This window comes from Vombatus ursinus, unplaced genomic scaffold (genome assembly GCF_900497805.2).
Source record: "Vombatus ursinus unplaced genomic scaffold, bare-nosed wombat genome assembly UNPS02014159.1, whole genome shotgun sequence".
Classification (NCBI taxonomy): domain Eukaryota; kingdom Metazoa; phylum Chordata; class Mammalia; order Diprotodontia; family Vombatidae; genus Vombatus; species Vombatus ursinus.
The window spans coordinates 125,276-142,362 of NW_020953937.1; the positions used below are offsets into that span (position 1 = coordinate 125,276).

Here is a 17,087-nt window from a genome sequence, read left to right on the forward strand (position 1 = left end):
ACACACACACACACACACACACACACACACACACACGCCTGGCCATGCCCCCCTTTTTTTTTTTTCCTGTGGGTGTGTGGGGGGGGGGGGGAGGCGAGAGAAGATAATTTTTCCATCCCCCAAACTGTTTTATGGCCAAAAAACAGCTTGGAGCCTGGGACACGAGTCCCTTGGACACATCACCCCTCTGACCAACATTTCCTTCCTGGTTCCCCTGAAGGGGAGGGTGGAAGGGGAAGGCCAGGCAGGGGTGGGGCAGAGCGATAGGGAGGGGTTGGGGCGGGGCTGGGACAGGGCTTAGGCGGAGGACCAGGAAGAGAGGTGGGAGGGTCAATCCCCAGTGGTGGCCTGCTGAGGCCAGCCTCCAGATAGCAGGCAGTGCGGAGGCTTCTGGGAAATGGGAATACAACACCTTCTACACCTTTAGATACAATTCCCAAGATTTGACCCGCTTGGCGCATTAGCTGCCAAAACTGTTGCCCCTGGACTCTCCTGCTCACTACGCTAAGTGAATGGGTATTTAATTTATGAAATGTGGAAAGGGGGCAGCAATCACATTTTCACGAGGCCCGAAGTTAGTGTTAGAAAAGTGGGGAGGGGTCGAGAGGGTGGGGCTCATAGAGAGGGAAGAGAAGGGGAGGGCGGCGTGGGGGAGGGGCAAGGGCAGAGAGCCTTCTCCCCCTTTCCAGAGCACCGGGCCGCTTGGATCCGGGGACGTGGGGGGGTGGAATTTGAGGTCCCTTTTTATAGGGTTCTGGCGGGGAGAGACCAGCTCCTTTCTGTGCCACCTTGGGGCTAGTTCATGGGCATCCCAAAGGGATGAGCCCGGCAGCATGTCGTGCTGCTCTGGAGCCGGCCAGGTCTGCGTGGGTTCTGGAAACCCAGACAAGCAGCCCCTGCTTGGCACATGTTGTTAGGATGGGAAATGTGGTTAATTCGTGATACAATGTATAAGTCACTCTCCTTTGATCTTTGAACAGTTTGGACATAACCGTCAGGTTCCCCTTTGCAATCTTGTTTCCTGCTAAACCAACCTGACTAGGAAGGAGTGACTGGGGGACCAGGACAAGATGCAATTTTAACACACTCTTGTAAGGACCAGGAGCCCTGCCTGCCTGCCTGCTCCTAGCACCCCCCTTGGACCCAGGCACCAAAGCCCCTACTCCCCTGCCCCCACTCCTTTCAGAGCTACCAGGCCCCTGCCAGGCAGCAGCATCCCAGACAGGATTGGGTCTCCGAGCCTCAGGCTTCCCCTGGTCATGACTGGCAGCCACCTCCCAGAGCCCTCCCCCTCCCCAGCCTTCCCTAGCTACCCTCCTTCCAAGATCGAGCAGTCGGTCTGTGATCCGGATTCTGTGTGTGTGAGCTGGGGAGAGGGGATGCAGGGAGGACAGAGGACCATTTGGAGGGATAGCTCTGACTCAGGTCATTGAAGCTCTGAATGACCTCATCCCACCTGGGATTCCAAAGCCCTTTCTGCCTCCTAGGAAGATGGGAGAGTGAAGGAGGGCAGAAGAGAAGGAGTAAGAAAGTGAAACTATTGCAGTTTGAGAGGTTCAGAGACCCCTCAAAGAACAGAATACAGGATAGGGTCATCTGGAATGAATTCACAGGCTCAAGCACTCTTTAAGTCAAGGTGGCAAAGATTTATGTTATACTATACAGTGGGCAAGGATTCTCAAGGAAGCTGCAGCCTAACAGGAATGATGCTAAAGCTTGTATAGGAAAAGCAGTGGATTAGATGCCAGGTATGCTAATGAGGTGGTTGCATACAACCTTGGGCACAGGTGTCATTCTCTACTGGAAACCTCAGGGAGGGGGGTTTCCTAAGGGGGGTGTTTTTGGTCTGTTATGTCTGAAGCAAGATAGCTTCAGGAGTTGACGTCTATAGCTTGACCTCTGGACTGTATAGGGTAACTGTGGGCGTCAGTGCCTGATAGTTCTGCTGGTACGAGATAGTCCTGTTCATACAAGGGAAATTCTACAGAGGTCAGCTTGTTCTTGTAACAGGGAGAGATCGTTTGCCTCACTGGGCCCACTCATGAGTTATTGCCAGAGACCGGGGTCCTTGGGCTGGAGGGAAACTCTCAGAGATAGTGTTTCTGAGGCCAGGGAGAAATATGGTCTTGGAATTGAGGTCCTAGGTAAAGGCACCCAAGTGTCCTATCAGAACCATCTTTATTTCCAACCTGGACCCTAATTATGTTTTCCTTCCCCTCTGTAGGTGAGAGTCTCTCCTCTGAGAGCAGGGCCTTGACCTTTGTGACTCCTGTGGGGCTTACTCTCTGTAAATCCCTGTAGGCCAGCCTCCTGCCCCTGAAGAGAAGAGAAAGACCTCTCCTCCTCTGGGATCCTACTCCTTTCCCAGCTCAGAGGGGACCAAGGCCTGGCCCTAGCACGGAGCCTGGAGCCCGAGGGAATGGCCCCTGGGAGCCGCAGCCCCCCACCCCGGGTGAGTGCAGTCTGTCCACAGACTTGACCAACCTCAGCAAAGGAGGTCATTTCCATAGACATAGGGAATCGTCTATGAAACTGAAAATATCTTACTTATGGATCGCTTCTTTACAAAACTAGGCATGAAATTAAACACAGTAGTAACCACATTGCCCTGCTCTGTGCTTCTGTGTTTTAAACTGATTCATTGACACTTTGGCATCTCACTCGCCTCCACCTTCACCTCTGACTCCACCTCCACCCCACCTGCCCCAAATTGCTGCCCTCCCCTGTTTGTTTTTAAGTTCTCCCTCATTACACCTGACTCACAAGGACAACCGCTTCACTGGAACCATGTCTTTGCTCTCTTTGAGCCTGCCTAGCCCCCTTACACACAGCTCCTCCCCCTCCTCTCTGTTTCTGGTGGCCAAGGTTTCCCTTGTAGCAGCTCAAGGTCCAGGAAAACCCTTCATCCTGAGTCTTGTCTGGGCAGGCCTGGAGCAGAGCCCTGAAGGCTCCCTCAGCTCTTGTCCTTTGCAGTGCGGTCATCAGAGCAGAAACTGTGCTCCTGGTGCTGCTCATGTCCTCCCGCCTCAGCTCACACAAGCCTTCCCAGGTGTCTCTGAATCCCTCCCCTTTACCAGTTCTGAGGTGGAGCCAACAAGCATTTAGAAAATCCTACTCTGTGCCAGGCACTGTTCAAAACTTCCCTGGATACAAAGGAAGGACAAACCAGTGCCTACCCTCGAGGAGCTCCCAGTCTAATGGGGGAGACAGCATGCTGGCAGCTGTGTCCAAACAAGCTCTCTACAGGGTAGGTGGGAGGTAATCTCAGAGGGAAAGCGCTAACAGTCTCAGGGACATGGAAGAACTTTTTGTTTCTTCAGAAGATGAGATATCAGCTGAGACTTGAAGGAAGCCAGGGGGCCCAGGTGAAGGAGAACATTCCAGGCATGGAGGATGGCCCCTGGAAAGGCACCAAATCAGGGGATGGAGGGTCTGGGTCAGGGATCAGCCAGAAGGCCAGTGCCCCAGGGTCAGCGAGGAGGGGGAGGATGAGTGAGGTGGAAAAAGACTGGAAAGGGGATTGGAGCTGTTTATACACACCTACTATGTTCCAGGCACCTTATAGATTTTGTCTCACTCGATCTTGTTGCAAGAATTGTCCAGGTCCTTGCTAGTGACATTCTGGATGAGGCCATGCAGGATGCAGCCAGACAGGTAGGCTGCCATTTTGTGTCTATTCAAAGGTGATAGACCACAAGGAGGTAATCTATATCAGTGGACTTCTCTTCAACACATAGCATATGTGTATATATCTGTACATCTATCTATCTATCTAACTGTCTGTCTATATTTTTGTTGTTGTTCAGTCATGTCTGACCCTTCCTAATCCAATTTAGGGGGTTTTTTTGGCCAAAAATCCTGGACTGGTTTGCCTTTCGTCCTCCAGCTCATTTTACAAATGAGGAAGCTGAGGCACATAGGATAAAGTGACTTTCCCAGAGTCCCACAGCTAGTAATTATGTGCAGTTGAATTTGAACTGAGCTCTTCCTTGCTCCAGGCCTGGTACTCTCTCTACCACTATACCACCGTACTCTTTCCTCCTGAGCTATCAAACCCAGAGAGAGTTAAAGCAGTTTTGGGTAAGACCAAGTAGAGCCCTTAGGCAAAAAAAGGTACAGAAATGATGCTTTTTTTAAAAAGAGGAGCTTCAAGTGTTCAAAGGCCTTCAGCTGGACTCTTTGTCCCTGACCAAAGAAAACAACACCTTCTTTATTTGTTGGTTAGTTAATTTGCATCTGTTAAGGGTCTAGAATTTCCCTGGTTTGAGAGGATGAAGAAAGGAGTCCTGGAATTCCTGGGAGTTTTCTTTTCCTGGAAGGGGAAGGGAAATGCTGAAGGAGCCATGAGGTTCAAAGGCAAAGAGTTTTAATTCAGACAAAGTGGAGTGACTTCTGTTCTCCCCAAAATCCACTTCTGCCCATCTTCACAACCCTATGAGATAGGGGTACTTATTATCTTTATTTCACAGTTCAGGAAACTGAGGCAAACCAAGGTGAAATAAATTCCAGGGTCACATGGCTAGTAAGTGTCTGAAGCTGCATTTGAACTCAGATCTTCATGATCTTGGACCATTTCATAGCTCCACCAAGATTGTGCTAGTGTGCCTGTCTTCCCACAACCCCTCCAACATAGACTGTTGCTGGGTTTTGTCATTTTTGCTCATTTACAGAGTGTGAGATGAAACCTCAGTGTTTTCTCAGTTTGCACTTCTCTTATTGGAACATTTTTTTTCCATGTGGTTGTGAATCCTGGGAAGCCCTTCTTTTGAGAACTCCTTATTCATATGCTTTGACTTTTTATCTGTTGAGAAATGGCTATTAGTCTTATGTTAGTTAATTGTTTACACACCTTCGATACCAAACTCTTATCAGAGAATTTTGATACCTAGGTTTTTTTCTATTCAACCACTTCCTTTCTTATCCTGTATGCATGATGTTGTCTGTGCAGAACCTTTTCAGTTTCAAGTAATCAAAGTTTCCTATTTTATTTTTGTAATTGCCTCTATCTCTTGTTTGGCTGCAGAGGCGGCTGGGGGCACAGTGGATAGAGCACTGGGCTTAGAATCAGGAAGACTAATCTTCATGAATTTAAACCTGACCTTACTAGCTGTGTGACCCTGGGCAAGTCATTTCACTTTGTTTGCCTCAGTTCTTCATCTGTAGAATGCAGTAGGGAAGGAAATGCCAGACTATTCTAATATCTTTGCCAAGAAAATTCCAAACCAGGTCAAGGACCCAATGGAGCCAGTCAGGACTAAAACAGCAACGACAACTTGTTTGGTGAGGAGGCCATCTCCTGGCCGCAGCTATGAGAGCCATTTGATCTTTTTCTCCTCTAATTTTTTTCATAGTAAGATCTTTAATGTTAAGGTCATGTATCCTTAGAGAATATGTTGTAGAGTGTGGTGTAAGATGACCAGCTGAGCCTGATTTGCTTCCTGACTCCTCTCCAGTTTTCTCAGCACTTTTTACCACATCGGGAGTTTTACCCAGTGTCGCTTGTTTTCCTCTTTATCAAACACTGGGTTGTTGAATTCTGTTGTTTCTGAATCTCCTTTGCTTAATCTATTCCATTAATAACCCACCCCCTGTAAGGTCATTAGTCCCCCTTGAAAATGCAGGAAGAACCCCAGAGGGCAGCACTATTGTCAGGCCCCTCATCTGGGGGTCATCATTGATGCCTCACTATCTTTCCCCCAACCAGATCCACTAGGGTGCCAAGGCCTGTCAATCTCACCTTTGCAACATCTCTCAAACATGCCCCCTTCTCTCCTCTAACACTGCCATCCTGCTGCAGTCCCTTATCACCTCTCACCTGAGCTATTAAGATAGCCTGCTGATGCGTCTGCTTCCTTCAAGGCTCTCCCCTCACCAGGCCATTCTCCATTCACCTCCAGAGTGATTTTCCTCCAATGCAGTTCTGGACATGTCACGTCCCTACTCAGTAAATTTCGGTGGCTCCCTATTGCCTCCAGGAGCATATGCGAAAGGCTGTGTTTGGCATTCAAAGCCCTTCATAACTTGGCCCCCTCCTACCTCTCCAGTCTTCTTAAACCTTACTCCCCAACACATATTCTTTGATCCATTGACACTGGCCTCCTGGCCTCTCTCAGCTCCAGGCATTTTCAGTGGCTGTACCTCATGTCTGGAATGCTCTTCCTCCCTAGTTCAGACTACTGAACCCTGGCCCCCTTCAAGTCCCAGCTGAAAATTAAAACCCTTCTATAGGGAGCCTTCCCTGACCCCTCTTAATTCTGGTGCCTTCCCTCTTCTAATTATTTCCTATTCATCCTGTACATAGCTTGCTTTGTATATGTTTGTTTGCATATTATCTCCCCCATTAGACTGTAAGCTCCTCAAGGGCAGGGACTGTCTTTTGCCTCTTGTATCCCCAGTGCTTGGCACAGTGCCTGGCACATAGTAGGTGCTTACTGTGTATACAATTGAATTGAAAATTTCTACTCCTTGATATGACCTTGGCCCATCACTCTCTTCTATCCCCCATTTTTTCTCCCCCTTTTAGGTTATCTTCCCACATTGGAATGTAGTCCCACACAGGAAGCATTCACCTGTACACAGCCCCTCTCCTGCTCTTCACTGTTATCTCCACCAGATTTCCTCCTTCATCCCTGTCTCTTGGTGGACTTTTAGAAAGAAGTCTCTTACTGGTCTTTCTGTTGTTATTCTGTTGTTGTTTTCTACACTGCTCCTGTATTTCTCTTGTTTGAGGTGTTCAAGAAGTAAATAATCTCTTCAGTTCTGGTTTTCTTTCTAAAAATATTTCATACTGTTCTTTATTATTGAACATTTACATTTTGTCCCATATTGTTAAGTTCATATTTGCAGGTGTGGAGAATGAGTAAACTGAGGCAAGTTGCCATGCAAGATAACATTTATTAGCAGGGGCAGGTTGCCTGTCAATAAATGGGCCAATGGATTGCCACCATCTATGCCACAGACCCTGTGCAAAGGGATAGCACCTTTTGTATAGATTTTGTGGAGCAAAGAACTCTTTTCCTGAGTCTAAGAAGTGAACATCATTTGAGTCCAGGTACGAGGTTGTGGCCCAGACTTTTGGACAGGAAACTAGACATCCTTGAAGGATGGCTTGGTGGTGTAAAGCTACTAGATTCATATCCGTTGTGTTGACATGCATCCTCCAAGAGGAGATGATTGCTTGGGGCAAGAGTAGAACAGTGATTAGCAAGAGAGCTGGATTTTTACACTTAACCCATTCCAGACCAACAGAATTCTGAACCAAGTTCAGAGACAGAGAACCATGATTTAGGCAGATACAAGACAAAAGCAGTTAATTGTAAATTGGGTCAATAAATAAATTATATAGGGCTGATTCAGTCTTCTCACAGGATAGGTCACCCTGGGCTGCATCCTGAGCTCAATTCTCTCTGGAACATATTCTTCCATTCCCTCCTCATTTCTAATGGGTTTGGAACAGTCTTGCATTATTAGAATGTCCTTTCCATTCTATTTGAAAGTCTTTCTCCTGATGGCTTATAGGAAGTTTTGTTTCTGAGTCAAATTTAAATTAAACCACTATCTGTCTTGGAGTTTGCAGCCTTGAGTTTTTTTCTGGAGGTGATCTGTGAATTCTTTCCATTGGAATTTCATTTGCTGTGTTCAGACGTTCAGGGAATCAATTAGAGAGCAGATATCCTTCAATGAAAGGACCACCTTTCTTTAGTGAGAACCCACACTATGAATAACTGTGAGGTGAAGAAGAGTGACTCCAGAGAGCCTAGAGAAAAGGAAGCTTTAGAAATTCTTGAGAATCTCAAAAAGTGCAAATGAGCAATAAATCCCTCAATTATTCTGAAGTAGAATAATAGAATAGAGGAAGCAAAAAGTGAAATAGATTACAAAGAGACACAAAATCAGATGTCTCAAGGAAGACATCACAATGATGAAAAATGAAATGGCAATTTTATGCACAGGATGGAGAATGGTTCCCAAATATCTGAACCTCTGATAAAGTGAATCATATCCTTATGTTGAAAATGGAGGAAAATGAAATGGAAGTCCTTCAGATTCCCAGCACATTGGCCAAACATATGTTGTGCATGTAGTTGGTTGTAAGTGTAGAAGATTCCTTCCAAGTGCCATAGTATTCTCAGATCTGACTAACCTCTCCTATACATGGACCATCAGTCATCCTATTAACTCATTCTCTTGATTCTTCTCCCAGGTTTCTACAGTGCTAGGGTATGTTTGCCAACTTTTCCCTCATGAATTAGAGCAAACAAAACCCAAGGTAATTAAACATGGCTTTTTTATTAATGAAAGAATCCACCTTCCTTCATCATACTTACTCTTATTGCTATGTAATGAAATAGTTTAATTAAGGAATATAGACCATAGACAAATGAAAGCAACCATAAAAGAGGAGAAGCTGTTTTGGCCATGACATGTCATCCCCAAAGTGATCTCAAGCCCTCAATGTTACAACACTTGGCTGGAAACCATTTCATACCGCTCAGTCTGGGTACTGGGTTTCTGACGCATATGTCTTTAGAGTCCTCTTCATGCCTTCATCCAGATTAGACTCTATTCCAGATTTTCAGGAACAAAATGGATATTCTCTTTAACTTTGTTCTCTTTTAAGTGATCACATAAAACTTTTTCCTCTGGAATGCATTGCACTTGTCAGCTTCTCACAAACTCTCCACAGAATTTTCTTTAGAGCTTAACCCTTATGTCAGCTCTGATAAGGAAGGAATTTCACGTCACCCTCTCCTTTTCTCCTTCACAGATCTGCCCAGCTCACAGACAGAATGCACACATTCTTCCTAATTCTATGGGGAGATGCATTTTATAGTAAAACATTTCTCAGCTTTTTTCAAACTCATCATTGGGCTCCTAATGACTGCAGTTTTCAGGTGTTGACTCTGGAACTAATAAAGGGTACGACCTTTGGGCAGATCCCTTCTCTGGGCTTCCATTTCCTCCTGTAAAGTGATGAGAGTCGGTCTATTTAATTATGAAATGTCTTTCAGCTTTACATCTTATGACTTTTGATGGTTTAGGAGTCGGTGACATTCAAGGATGTGGCTGTGGACTTCACCCAGGAGGAGTGGGGCCTCTTGGACCCTCCTCAGAAGGAGTTGTACAAGGAGGTCATGCTGGAGAATGCCCAGAACCTGCTCTCCCTGGGTAAGATCACTTCTCCTGGCCCCTCTGAGTCTGCAATCCAAGGGAATATCTTCATTCCTGAGTGTGCAGGGTTGGAAGAATTTATCAATTATTAGAAAGAGAAAAGTGCTGGTTTCCTGTGTCTTCTGTCTGGTTTTCCTATAAAAAGTCTTTGCATTGTGTGATAGGAACTTGAGGGTTTCCTTTGTTGCTCCTAAAGCTGTCTCTTACCGAATCTAGGCAACTTCAGATCAAAGATCAAATCAGTGTGGAAGCATCTCTGATGAAGATGATAATCTCACAGGTTATTTAGTCTAACCCAGGCCTGTACAAGCTGTGGCCCTCACTTATGGCCCTTGCTGTGTGAGGCATGCCAAAGAATTTCAGGCAGCCCTCAAAAAATGTAGAGGAAAACATCCTTTGTATGCAGAGGAAATTCTTTGGCAAGCTGCAAACAGCCCATGGGCTGTAAGCAGCCCCAAGGTTGTGCAGGCCTGGTCTAGCCTCTGCCTGAGGTTACACGAATTTTGACTGCCAAATCTCTGAAAACTGCTCAGACAGCTTTTCCTTGCAACGCTTCCTCTTTAAAAAAAAAATTATTATTTTTAGTTTTCAACATTCACTTTTATAAGATTTTGAGTTCTATTGAGTTCCTCCTCCCCAAGAGGGTAAGAAATCTGATATAGGCTATACATGTACAATCATATTACATATATTTCCACATTAAGCATATTGTGAAAGAAGAATCAGAACAAAATGGAAAAACCATGAGAAAGAAAAAAAGAGAGAGAGCAAATAGTACACTTCAATCCGCCTTCAGCCTCCTTAGTTCTTTATCTGGATGTGGTTAGCATTTTTGATCATGAGTCCCCTGGAATTGTCTTAAATCCTTGCATTGCTGAGAAGAGCTAAGTCTATCAAAGTTGATCATCACACAATGTGGCTGTTACTGTGTACGTTCTCCTGGTTCTGCTCACTTCACTCAGCATCAGTTCATGCAAGTCTTCTCAGGTTTTTCTGAAGTCCACCTGCTCTTCATTTCTTATAGCACAATAGTATTCCATCACATTCATATACCACAACTTGCTCAGTCATTCCCCAGTTGATGGGCATCCCCTCGGTTTCCAATTCTTGGCCACCACAAAAAGAGCTGCTATAAATATTTTTGTACATGTGGGTCCTTTTCCATTTTTTGTGATCTCTTTAGGATACAGTCCTAGAAGTGCTGTTGCTGGGTCCAAGGGGATGCATAGTTTTATAGCCCTTTGGGCATAGCAACCCCTTCTTCTTTAGGATGGATCTAGTATTTGGAATGTTCTTCTTCATAACAAGCATCAGTTTGTAGCTCACAGCTTCTAGTTGTCCCTTGTATAGCAAATCATCCTTAATCTTCCTTCCTTCTATTGTCCTCAAATTCCAGCACAGACGGTAGGAAAGGAAGGGACAGTAACAAGCATTTATATTCACCTGCTATTTGCCATTGGCTCTGCCAAAGTGCCTTCTTTACAACTTTCTGTCACTTCATCCTCAAAATAACCTTCCAGATTGGGTGATATTATTATCCCCATTTGACAGTTGAGGAAACTGAAACAAACAGAGGTTAAAGGACTTGTCCAGGGGCACACAGCTGTCTGAGGCCAGATTTAACCTCAGGCAATCCTGACTCCAGGCCCAGGGCTCTCTCCACTGCTTTATCAGCTGCCTCTGATTTCTAGACAATGGAAACTATGCAATGAGTCCATCCTTCTATGAAGAAAGTGCAGCAAGAACACATTTTCTGATTCCAAACAGGTTCCATGATCTTCTCCCCAAAGCTTCCAAAAATAAGTTCTGTGGAAACCAACCTTGAGGAGTCCTGAGAACCACCCTGGCATCCTTGCTTGCATGCCTCTGTGGATTCCAGGAATAACAGACTGGCTGAAAAACAGAATCTGGAAGAACTAGGGTTTGTTGAGTTTGCAGCAGGAGATTCTCACCCAAAGATGCAAAGGCTCCCCGAATGAACAGTACACAAGGTTTATATAGGGTTCAGGGAGGGAGGAGCCGGGTAGGGGGAAAGGACAAAGGGTGATTCATCAAGGTCCCTGGAGCTGGGACTTGAGGCTGATCTGGCACAATTACCCTTTTACTCAGTTTGAGGGTTAGGAATTTCTGCCAGAATGGAGCATAACAGGATGGGATGGCAGAGGGTTTGGCTGTTTCTCAGAACAGGTTGTACAGCACATCCTATTTTAGATTATTTGCAACACAAGTACTAATGGGTCAGTACAGATGCCCATGTGTGGCCAGAATGAAGTGATTCTCCAAATGGAGCAACTCTGTGTCCACACTCCTTTCCCTGAAAAGAACTAAATTACTAGTTTTTCTCCATCCTCATCCCTGATTCCCCATGCCCAGGGCTGCCAGTTCCTAGAGAAGATGTGATCTCTTATTTTGAGCAAAGGGAAGCACCATGGGTGCTGGAACAAGAAGGCCTGAGGAGCCGCTGTCCAGGTGAGTGAGGTGAAAGCAGATGGGTGAGAACTGGGATTACAAGAGGCTGCTATGTGTTGTGGTGAAGCAAGTGCTAGATTTGGGGCAGGAAGACCTGCCTTGGAATTCTTTCAGACACTATTTAACAGTGGATTCCTGGGCAAGTCACTGAACCACTGAGCCTCAATTTCTCCATCTGCAAAATGAGTGGATTGGACTCCATGGCCTTTCAGCTCCCTTCCAGGGTTAGGGTTAGGGTTAATTGATTAATCTATGATCCTTTAAGAAGTCATTGTTTGGAATGGGGGCATGGAATCTCCTGAAAATGTAAAAAAAGGATCAAGCTATGTAATGTGGGTTCTTTCTTAGACTTTCTTCAAGTCCATAACCATTTATTAAGTGCCTGTTATGTGCCTGCTAAGCACCAGGGATGTAAAGAGATGCAAAAGACATCCCCTGCTCTCCTAGAGCTCACAGACAGGTGGGGCAGACATGCCAACAACATCGTAGAACCCTGTTATGGACAGGACCAATTGGAGCTCATTGAGAGGGTAGGAACTGTAGTGAAGGAGGACTAGAAAGGCTTATTGAGGAAGGGGGGCTCTAGCTGGGGCTTCAGGGAAGCCAGGGTGAGCATTCTAGGCCCAGGATGGTGAGGATAGCCTGTGGAGTCAGGTGATGGAGTGTCCCGTTCACAGAAGAGAAGGGAAGTCCATAGCACTGGAGTATAGCATATATCAGGGGAAATAAGGTGAAAGAAGACTGGACGAGTAGGAGGGGGGAGGTAATGAAGTGCCCTAGCAGCCCTAGGGAGGATTTTATATTGGATCCTTTTGCTGGAGAGCCCGAGAAGGTTGTTGAGTGGGTGGTGCCATGGTCTGGTGAGACCTTCAGGAAGATGAACTTTGATAAGTGGGTGGAAGAATGACTGCAGTGGGGGGAGACTTGAGGCAGCTGAGCCAAGCAACAGGCTCTTGGAATACCTCAGCTGTGAGGTGACTGGGGCCTGAACCAAGACAGGGGCAGTGTTGGGAGAGATATCACACAGGTGGAATCATGACACTTTGCAGCAGACTGAACATGGGGTACCAAGGGTGAATGTGTGAGAGCCGATGAGGATGCGTGACTGTAAGGTCCTGAATTCCCCTGGCTGGGGAACCCTATACCTCCCCCACAACTGTGGGATGTCTTAATACCAAAGAAAGAGGCCACAGAGCTGCAGATTGATTAGAGATAGTAGTTTAATCAATCACTATAAATACTTAGAAAGGAGGGGCAATCTTCAGTCTGGGAAAGCGGCCAGACAGATCAGTGGAGCTCTGCAAAGACCCACAAAAATCCCTGTGTAATTACAGAAATCAGACAAGGAGAGAAGGAGTCATAGGGTGCTCCACTACTGATTGGTGGATATTTTTGGTTTTCTGCTTAGTAATGAGCTTGAGCATTAAACCAATGTTATGCCCAAACATAGGTTGGTGTATTGATCATGTACAGGTCACATATGGGTCATGATATTCTTGGCTTTCATGGGTCATAATATCTAAGTTATGACTCATTGCCTAAGCTATGATTTAGTATCTAAATTATGATTTTTACCAGGTCACTATGTCCGGGCTTCCACCTTGCACAGATTTTAGGTTTTAGGGCTTTTCACTTATTACTGTATTTTATGGCTTTTCACCAGTCAGGACCCTACAATAACACTTCATTTGTGAGCCTGAACTCTTGGGGGGATGCTTCAGATAGCATTAGGCAGTTAAGAAAAAATGAGGGTTGGGGAAAGGAAATGAGTTTAATTTTGGATAAGGGAGAAGGAAAACCAGGGGAGAGTGGTGTCACTAGAGAGGAGAATATCAAGAAAAGAGTGATTGATGGTGTCAAGAAGGATGAGGATTAAGAAATGGCTATCAAATTTACCAGTTTTGAGATTATTGGTAACTTTAGAGAAAGAACTTTCAGTTCAAAATGAAATTGGAGGAAAAAAGAAAGTGAAGTTGGGACCTAGCTAGACTGCAGAGAATTTCAAAGAAAGCAAGGGAAAGGGGTTGGAGACACCAGTTGTACATGGCCACCTCTAGCTGTTTCGCCATGAAATAGAGAAAAGATATTAGACCATATGTCATGGGGCTGCATGGATCCAGTGAGGGGCTTTGTGATAAATGGGAAGGAGTCATTAGTGTGGGAAAGCCTGAAAGTGGAAGAAAAGATGGAGCTACCAGAGGAAGAATATACCAAGGTAGATGAGGGATGGGATGGGATAGTTTGCACAGATAAGGGAGTTTGCTTTAGTGAGCAGAAGGATGACCTTTTCATCTGCTACTGGGGCCAAAAAGGAAATGAAGGCATCTGCTTTATGTGAGATTAAGAGGATCAGACGGCTCTTGAAAAATACCCAGTTTTTTTCAGTGAAATAAGAGGCCAGATTCTCATGAGAGAGGGTGAGGGAGGAGTGGAAGCAAGGTATAAGAGAGGGTTGGGGATGAATGAAAAAATTTGGAAAAGCTGTGGTGGTGAGTGGCATGGGGAGTCAGTTAGGGAGACATCGAAAGATAGACTTGCCCCAGCAGGGGCCCAGCTGAGCTTATGTACCTAAATTTGTAGCGGACTCAGGCAGCCTGGTTTCATGATTTTTTCTTTCTCCATTCACCAGCACATGAGGAGGAGTGAAGGTTGCTGCCTTACTTGGAAGTAATCCAAGGCCAAGCTTTGCATAAATCATCAATTTGAGTCCCTTTCCTGATCTCTGTTGCTTAATCTCTGTCCCATTCTTAGAGAATGATTGACCAGATTCATGTAGGTGACTTACCACCTCAATTTAAGGAGCTGGGAGATAGAGACTCCCAGGTGTCCCATAGCACGAGACCCTTCAGGAGCCAGAAAGAAGCCTCTGTGATCTTCGGTATTGGGTCTAGGTTCCATTAGGGTTAGAACCTAACACAGGTGACTACTTGGAGGTGACTGGGGGCAAGAAAGAGACAGAAACAGGACTGAGGCCCAAAGATGCGTTTGGCAACTAGGAGAGAGATCAGAACGCAAGGATTGAGGCAAAAGTTGGGGCCTGGTACCAGCCTTGGGCCCAGTCAGTCAGGAAGCATGGATTAAGCACCTTCTGTGTTCTAACTGCTGAGCTAAGCCCCGAGCATAAAAAGGAAGACAAAAATCATTCCTTGCTGTCAGGGAGCTCCCAACCTAGTAGACAAAAATGGAGATAGTTTGAGAAAGAGCAATAGATTGTGAACATCACTCTTAGCTAATCCATGGAAAAGAGAGTGTTTTGGAATGGAAATACATTTAGTTCAACAAGGAAATAGAGGAATACACAGAGTGAGAATAATAACAGTGTAAGAAGGAGAGCAGAATTGGGTAGGAAATAGTCAAAATCAAAATAATAATGATAAGAATAATAGTTAGCATTTACATAGCACCTAGTATGTGTCACATACTTTATAAATATGATCTCATTAAATACTGATACCCTAGGAGTTAGGTGCTATTATTATGCCTATTTTACAGATGATGAAACTGAGGCAAACAGAGGTCCTGTGACTTGCCCAGGGTCACAGCATTAAGAAGATTCTGGAATGAGATTGGAACTCAGGTCTTCCTGACTCAAGGACCGGTGTTCTATCCACTGTACCATCAGCTATATTCTGATTTTTAAACATAAGGAGAGGATAAGTTCAAATCAGAAAATAACCTCAGCATTCCAATGAGGGGCAATTTAAGGTCTTTTTTGTAGAACAGTTGTGGTGGTCCATGATGGTTTTATAATGACCTTTACTGTGCATGTCTAGTGACCATGGTTCTCAAAGAGACTGCCATATCTGCTGCAAGAATGCAAACCCAAGTGACACCTTGATCTGGTGATTATAGCTTTGATGAGATGTAATAACAAGGTAACCCACAAATGAGAGAATTACTCTGGTGCAGTGACAGACAGCCAGTGAAGGTCTGTGCATGCCTGTGACCATCGGCACATGAATGTCCAGACTTCCTGGAAGTTTGGAAACAATTTGACTTCAACTTGAGAAACTGAAAGAATATGCTACACTTAGTCAGAAGCAGTCAAGAGTTAAATGTTATTACTGCATGATCCCCAAAACATTATATGACTGATCATGATGCTTTGGAATCACTGCAGAAAGAAAACCTGTTATGGTTGAATCATGCATGTGCTTGTCGTCCCAGAGAAAAAAATATTTCTGTAACTAAATTGGGCCGTTATTTCCTGTTTATGATGACATTGAATTTTTAGCTCAAATCCTTTAGACCATTGTCTTAAATCTCTAAGAGGTTTGTGAACCACTAAATGGGAAGGGCTATGAGAGGACTAAAAGTGAAGCATGCTGTTCACTTCTTGGCAAAAGGAGGATGGACCCAGATTCCTATTTGAGACACATATTTTCAGAAATGGGAAATGTTATGCATTTTTTAAAAATTGTGCCAGAACAACCTCTCTTATGCCTCAGTGCTAAAAACAGTGCTAGCATTCTTCATGTGATCTCAGATACTGCAACCGAAAAATAAGATTGAAAGCAATCACCAGAGAAATTATATAATGCTTACAGATATGATAGATCACGCAACAGTATCTAGTCTATTGCACAAAATGGCGTAATATCTATCAAGAAAGGACTGAAAGTGTAGACAATGAAAGTGACGGTGAAAACAAAAGATTGAAAGTGGAGACAATCTGTCTAGTAGCACGCCCAGTCACGAAGTTTGAGTTCCAGTCTCAGCTGATGGGATTTCGGTCCAGTCCTTCAGCTATTCTGAGCTCATGGTCTGAGTGAATGTAATGAGAATGCCAGGCCTGCCTGTATCACACATTTGTCATGAGGATCCAGTGTGATTGTGTAGGAAGCTCTTTGTAAATTAAATCATCCTTTGGATGTGAGCTAATGGCATTTTCAAATAACTGATTCTGCCCATTTAAGATTGAAGACTCTTCTCTTTGCCTGGGGAAATAGAATGTAAATCAGTTTACCTTTTGCCAATGGAGGGAAGGGGATATAATTATACAGGTGTGAATGTGTCTGTGTATGCATGTTTTATTGTTTGTGTCTTTCAGAAGGAGAGATCAGACTTGAAATGAAAGAGACTACTGCAGAGCTAAGCCTTTCTGTAGAAGAAACTCAAAAGCAAAGATTCCTAAGTGATGGTTCCTGTGACTTCACTGGGAAACAAATCTGTGCTGTACTTCACCGTGGTAAAACTTTCAGTCAAGAGTTATCTCTTATTTACCATCAAAAAATTAAAACTGGAGGGAAACCACACAAGTGTCATAAGTGTGACAAAGCTTTTGGGGAACACTCATTCCTTATTAAACATCAGAGGATTCACACTGGGGAGAAAACTTATGAATGTAATCAATGTGGAAAGCATTTTAAATGGAGAAAGAGCATTGCTAAACATCAGAGAATCCACACTGGAGAGAAACCTTATGAATGTAATCAGTGTGGAAAAAC

General features: G+C 44.7%; 1 protein-coding gene across 1 annotated transcript in view; it reads left to right on the forward strand.

The window, feature by feature from the left end:
• Positions 1-350: 350 nt before the first annotated feature.
• Positions 351-17,087, forward strand: part of LOC114040920 (zinc finger protein OZF-like) — a 19,411-nt gene continuing 2,674 nt past the window's right edge. The window contains 5 exon segments of the mRNA XM_027859158.1: positions 351-508; positions 2,302-2,452; positions 9,042-9,168; positions 11,545-11,640; positions 16,691-17,086. Coding sequence (XP_027714959.1) covers positions 2,420-2,452; positions 9,042-9,168; positions 11,545-11,640; positions 16,691-17,086 — 652 coding nt within the window. The 5' untranslated portion in view covers positions 351-508; positions 2,302-2,419.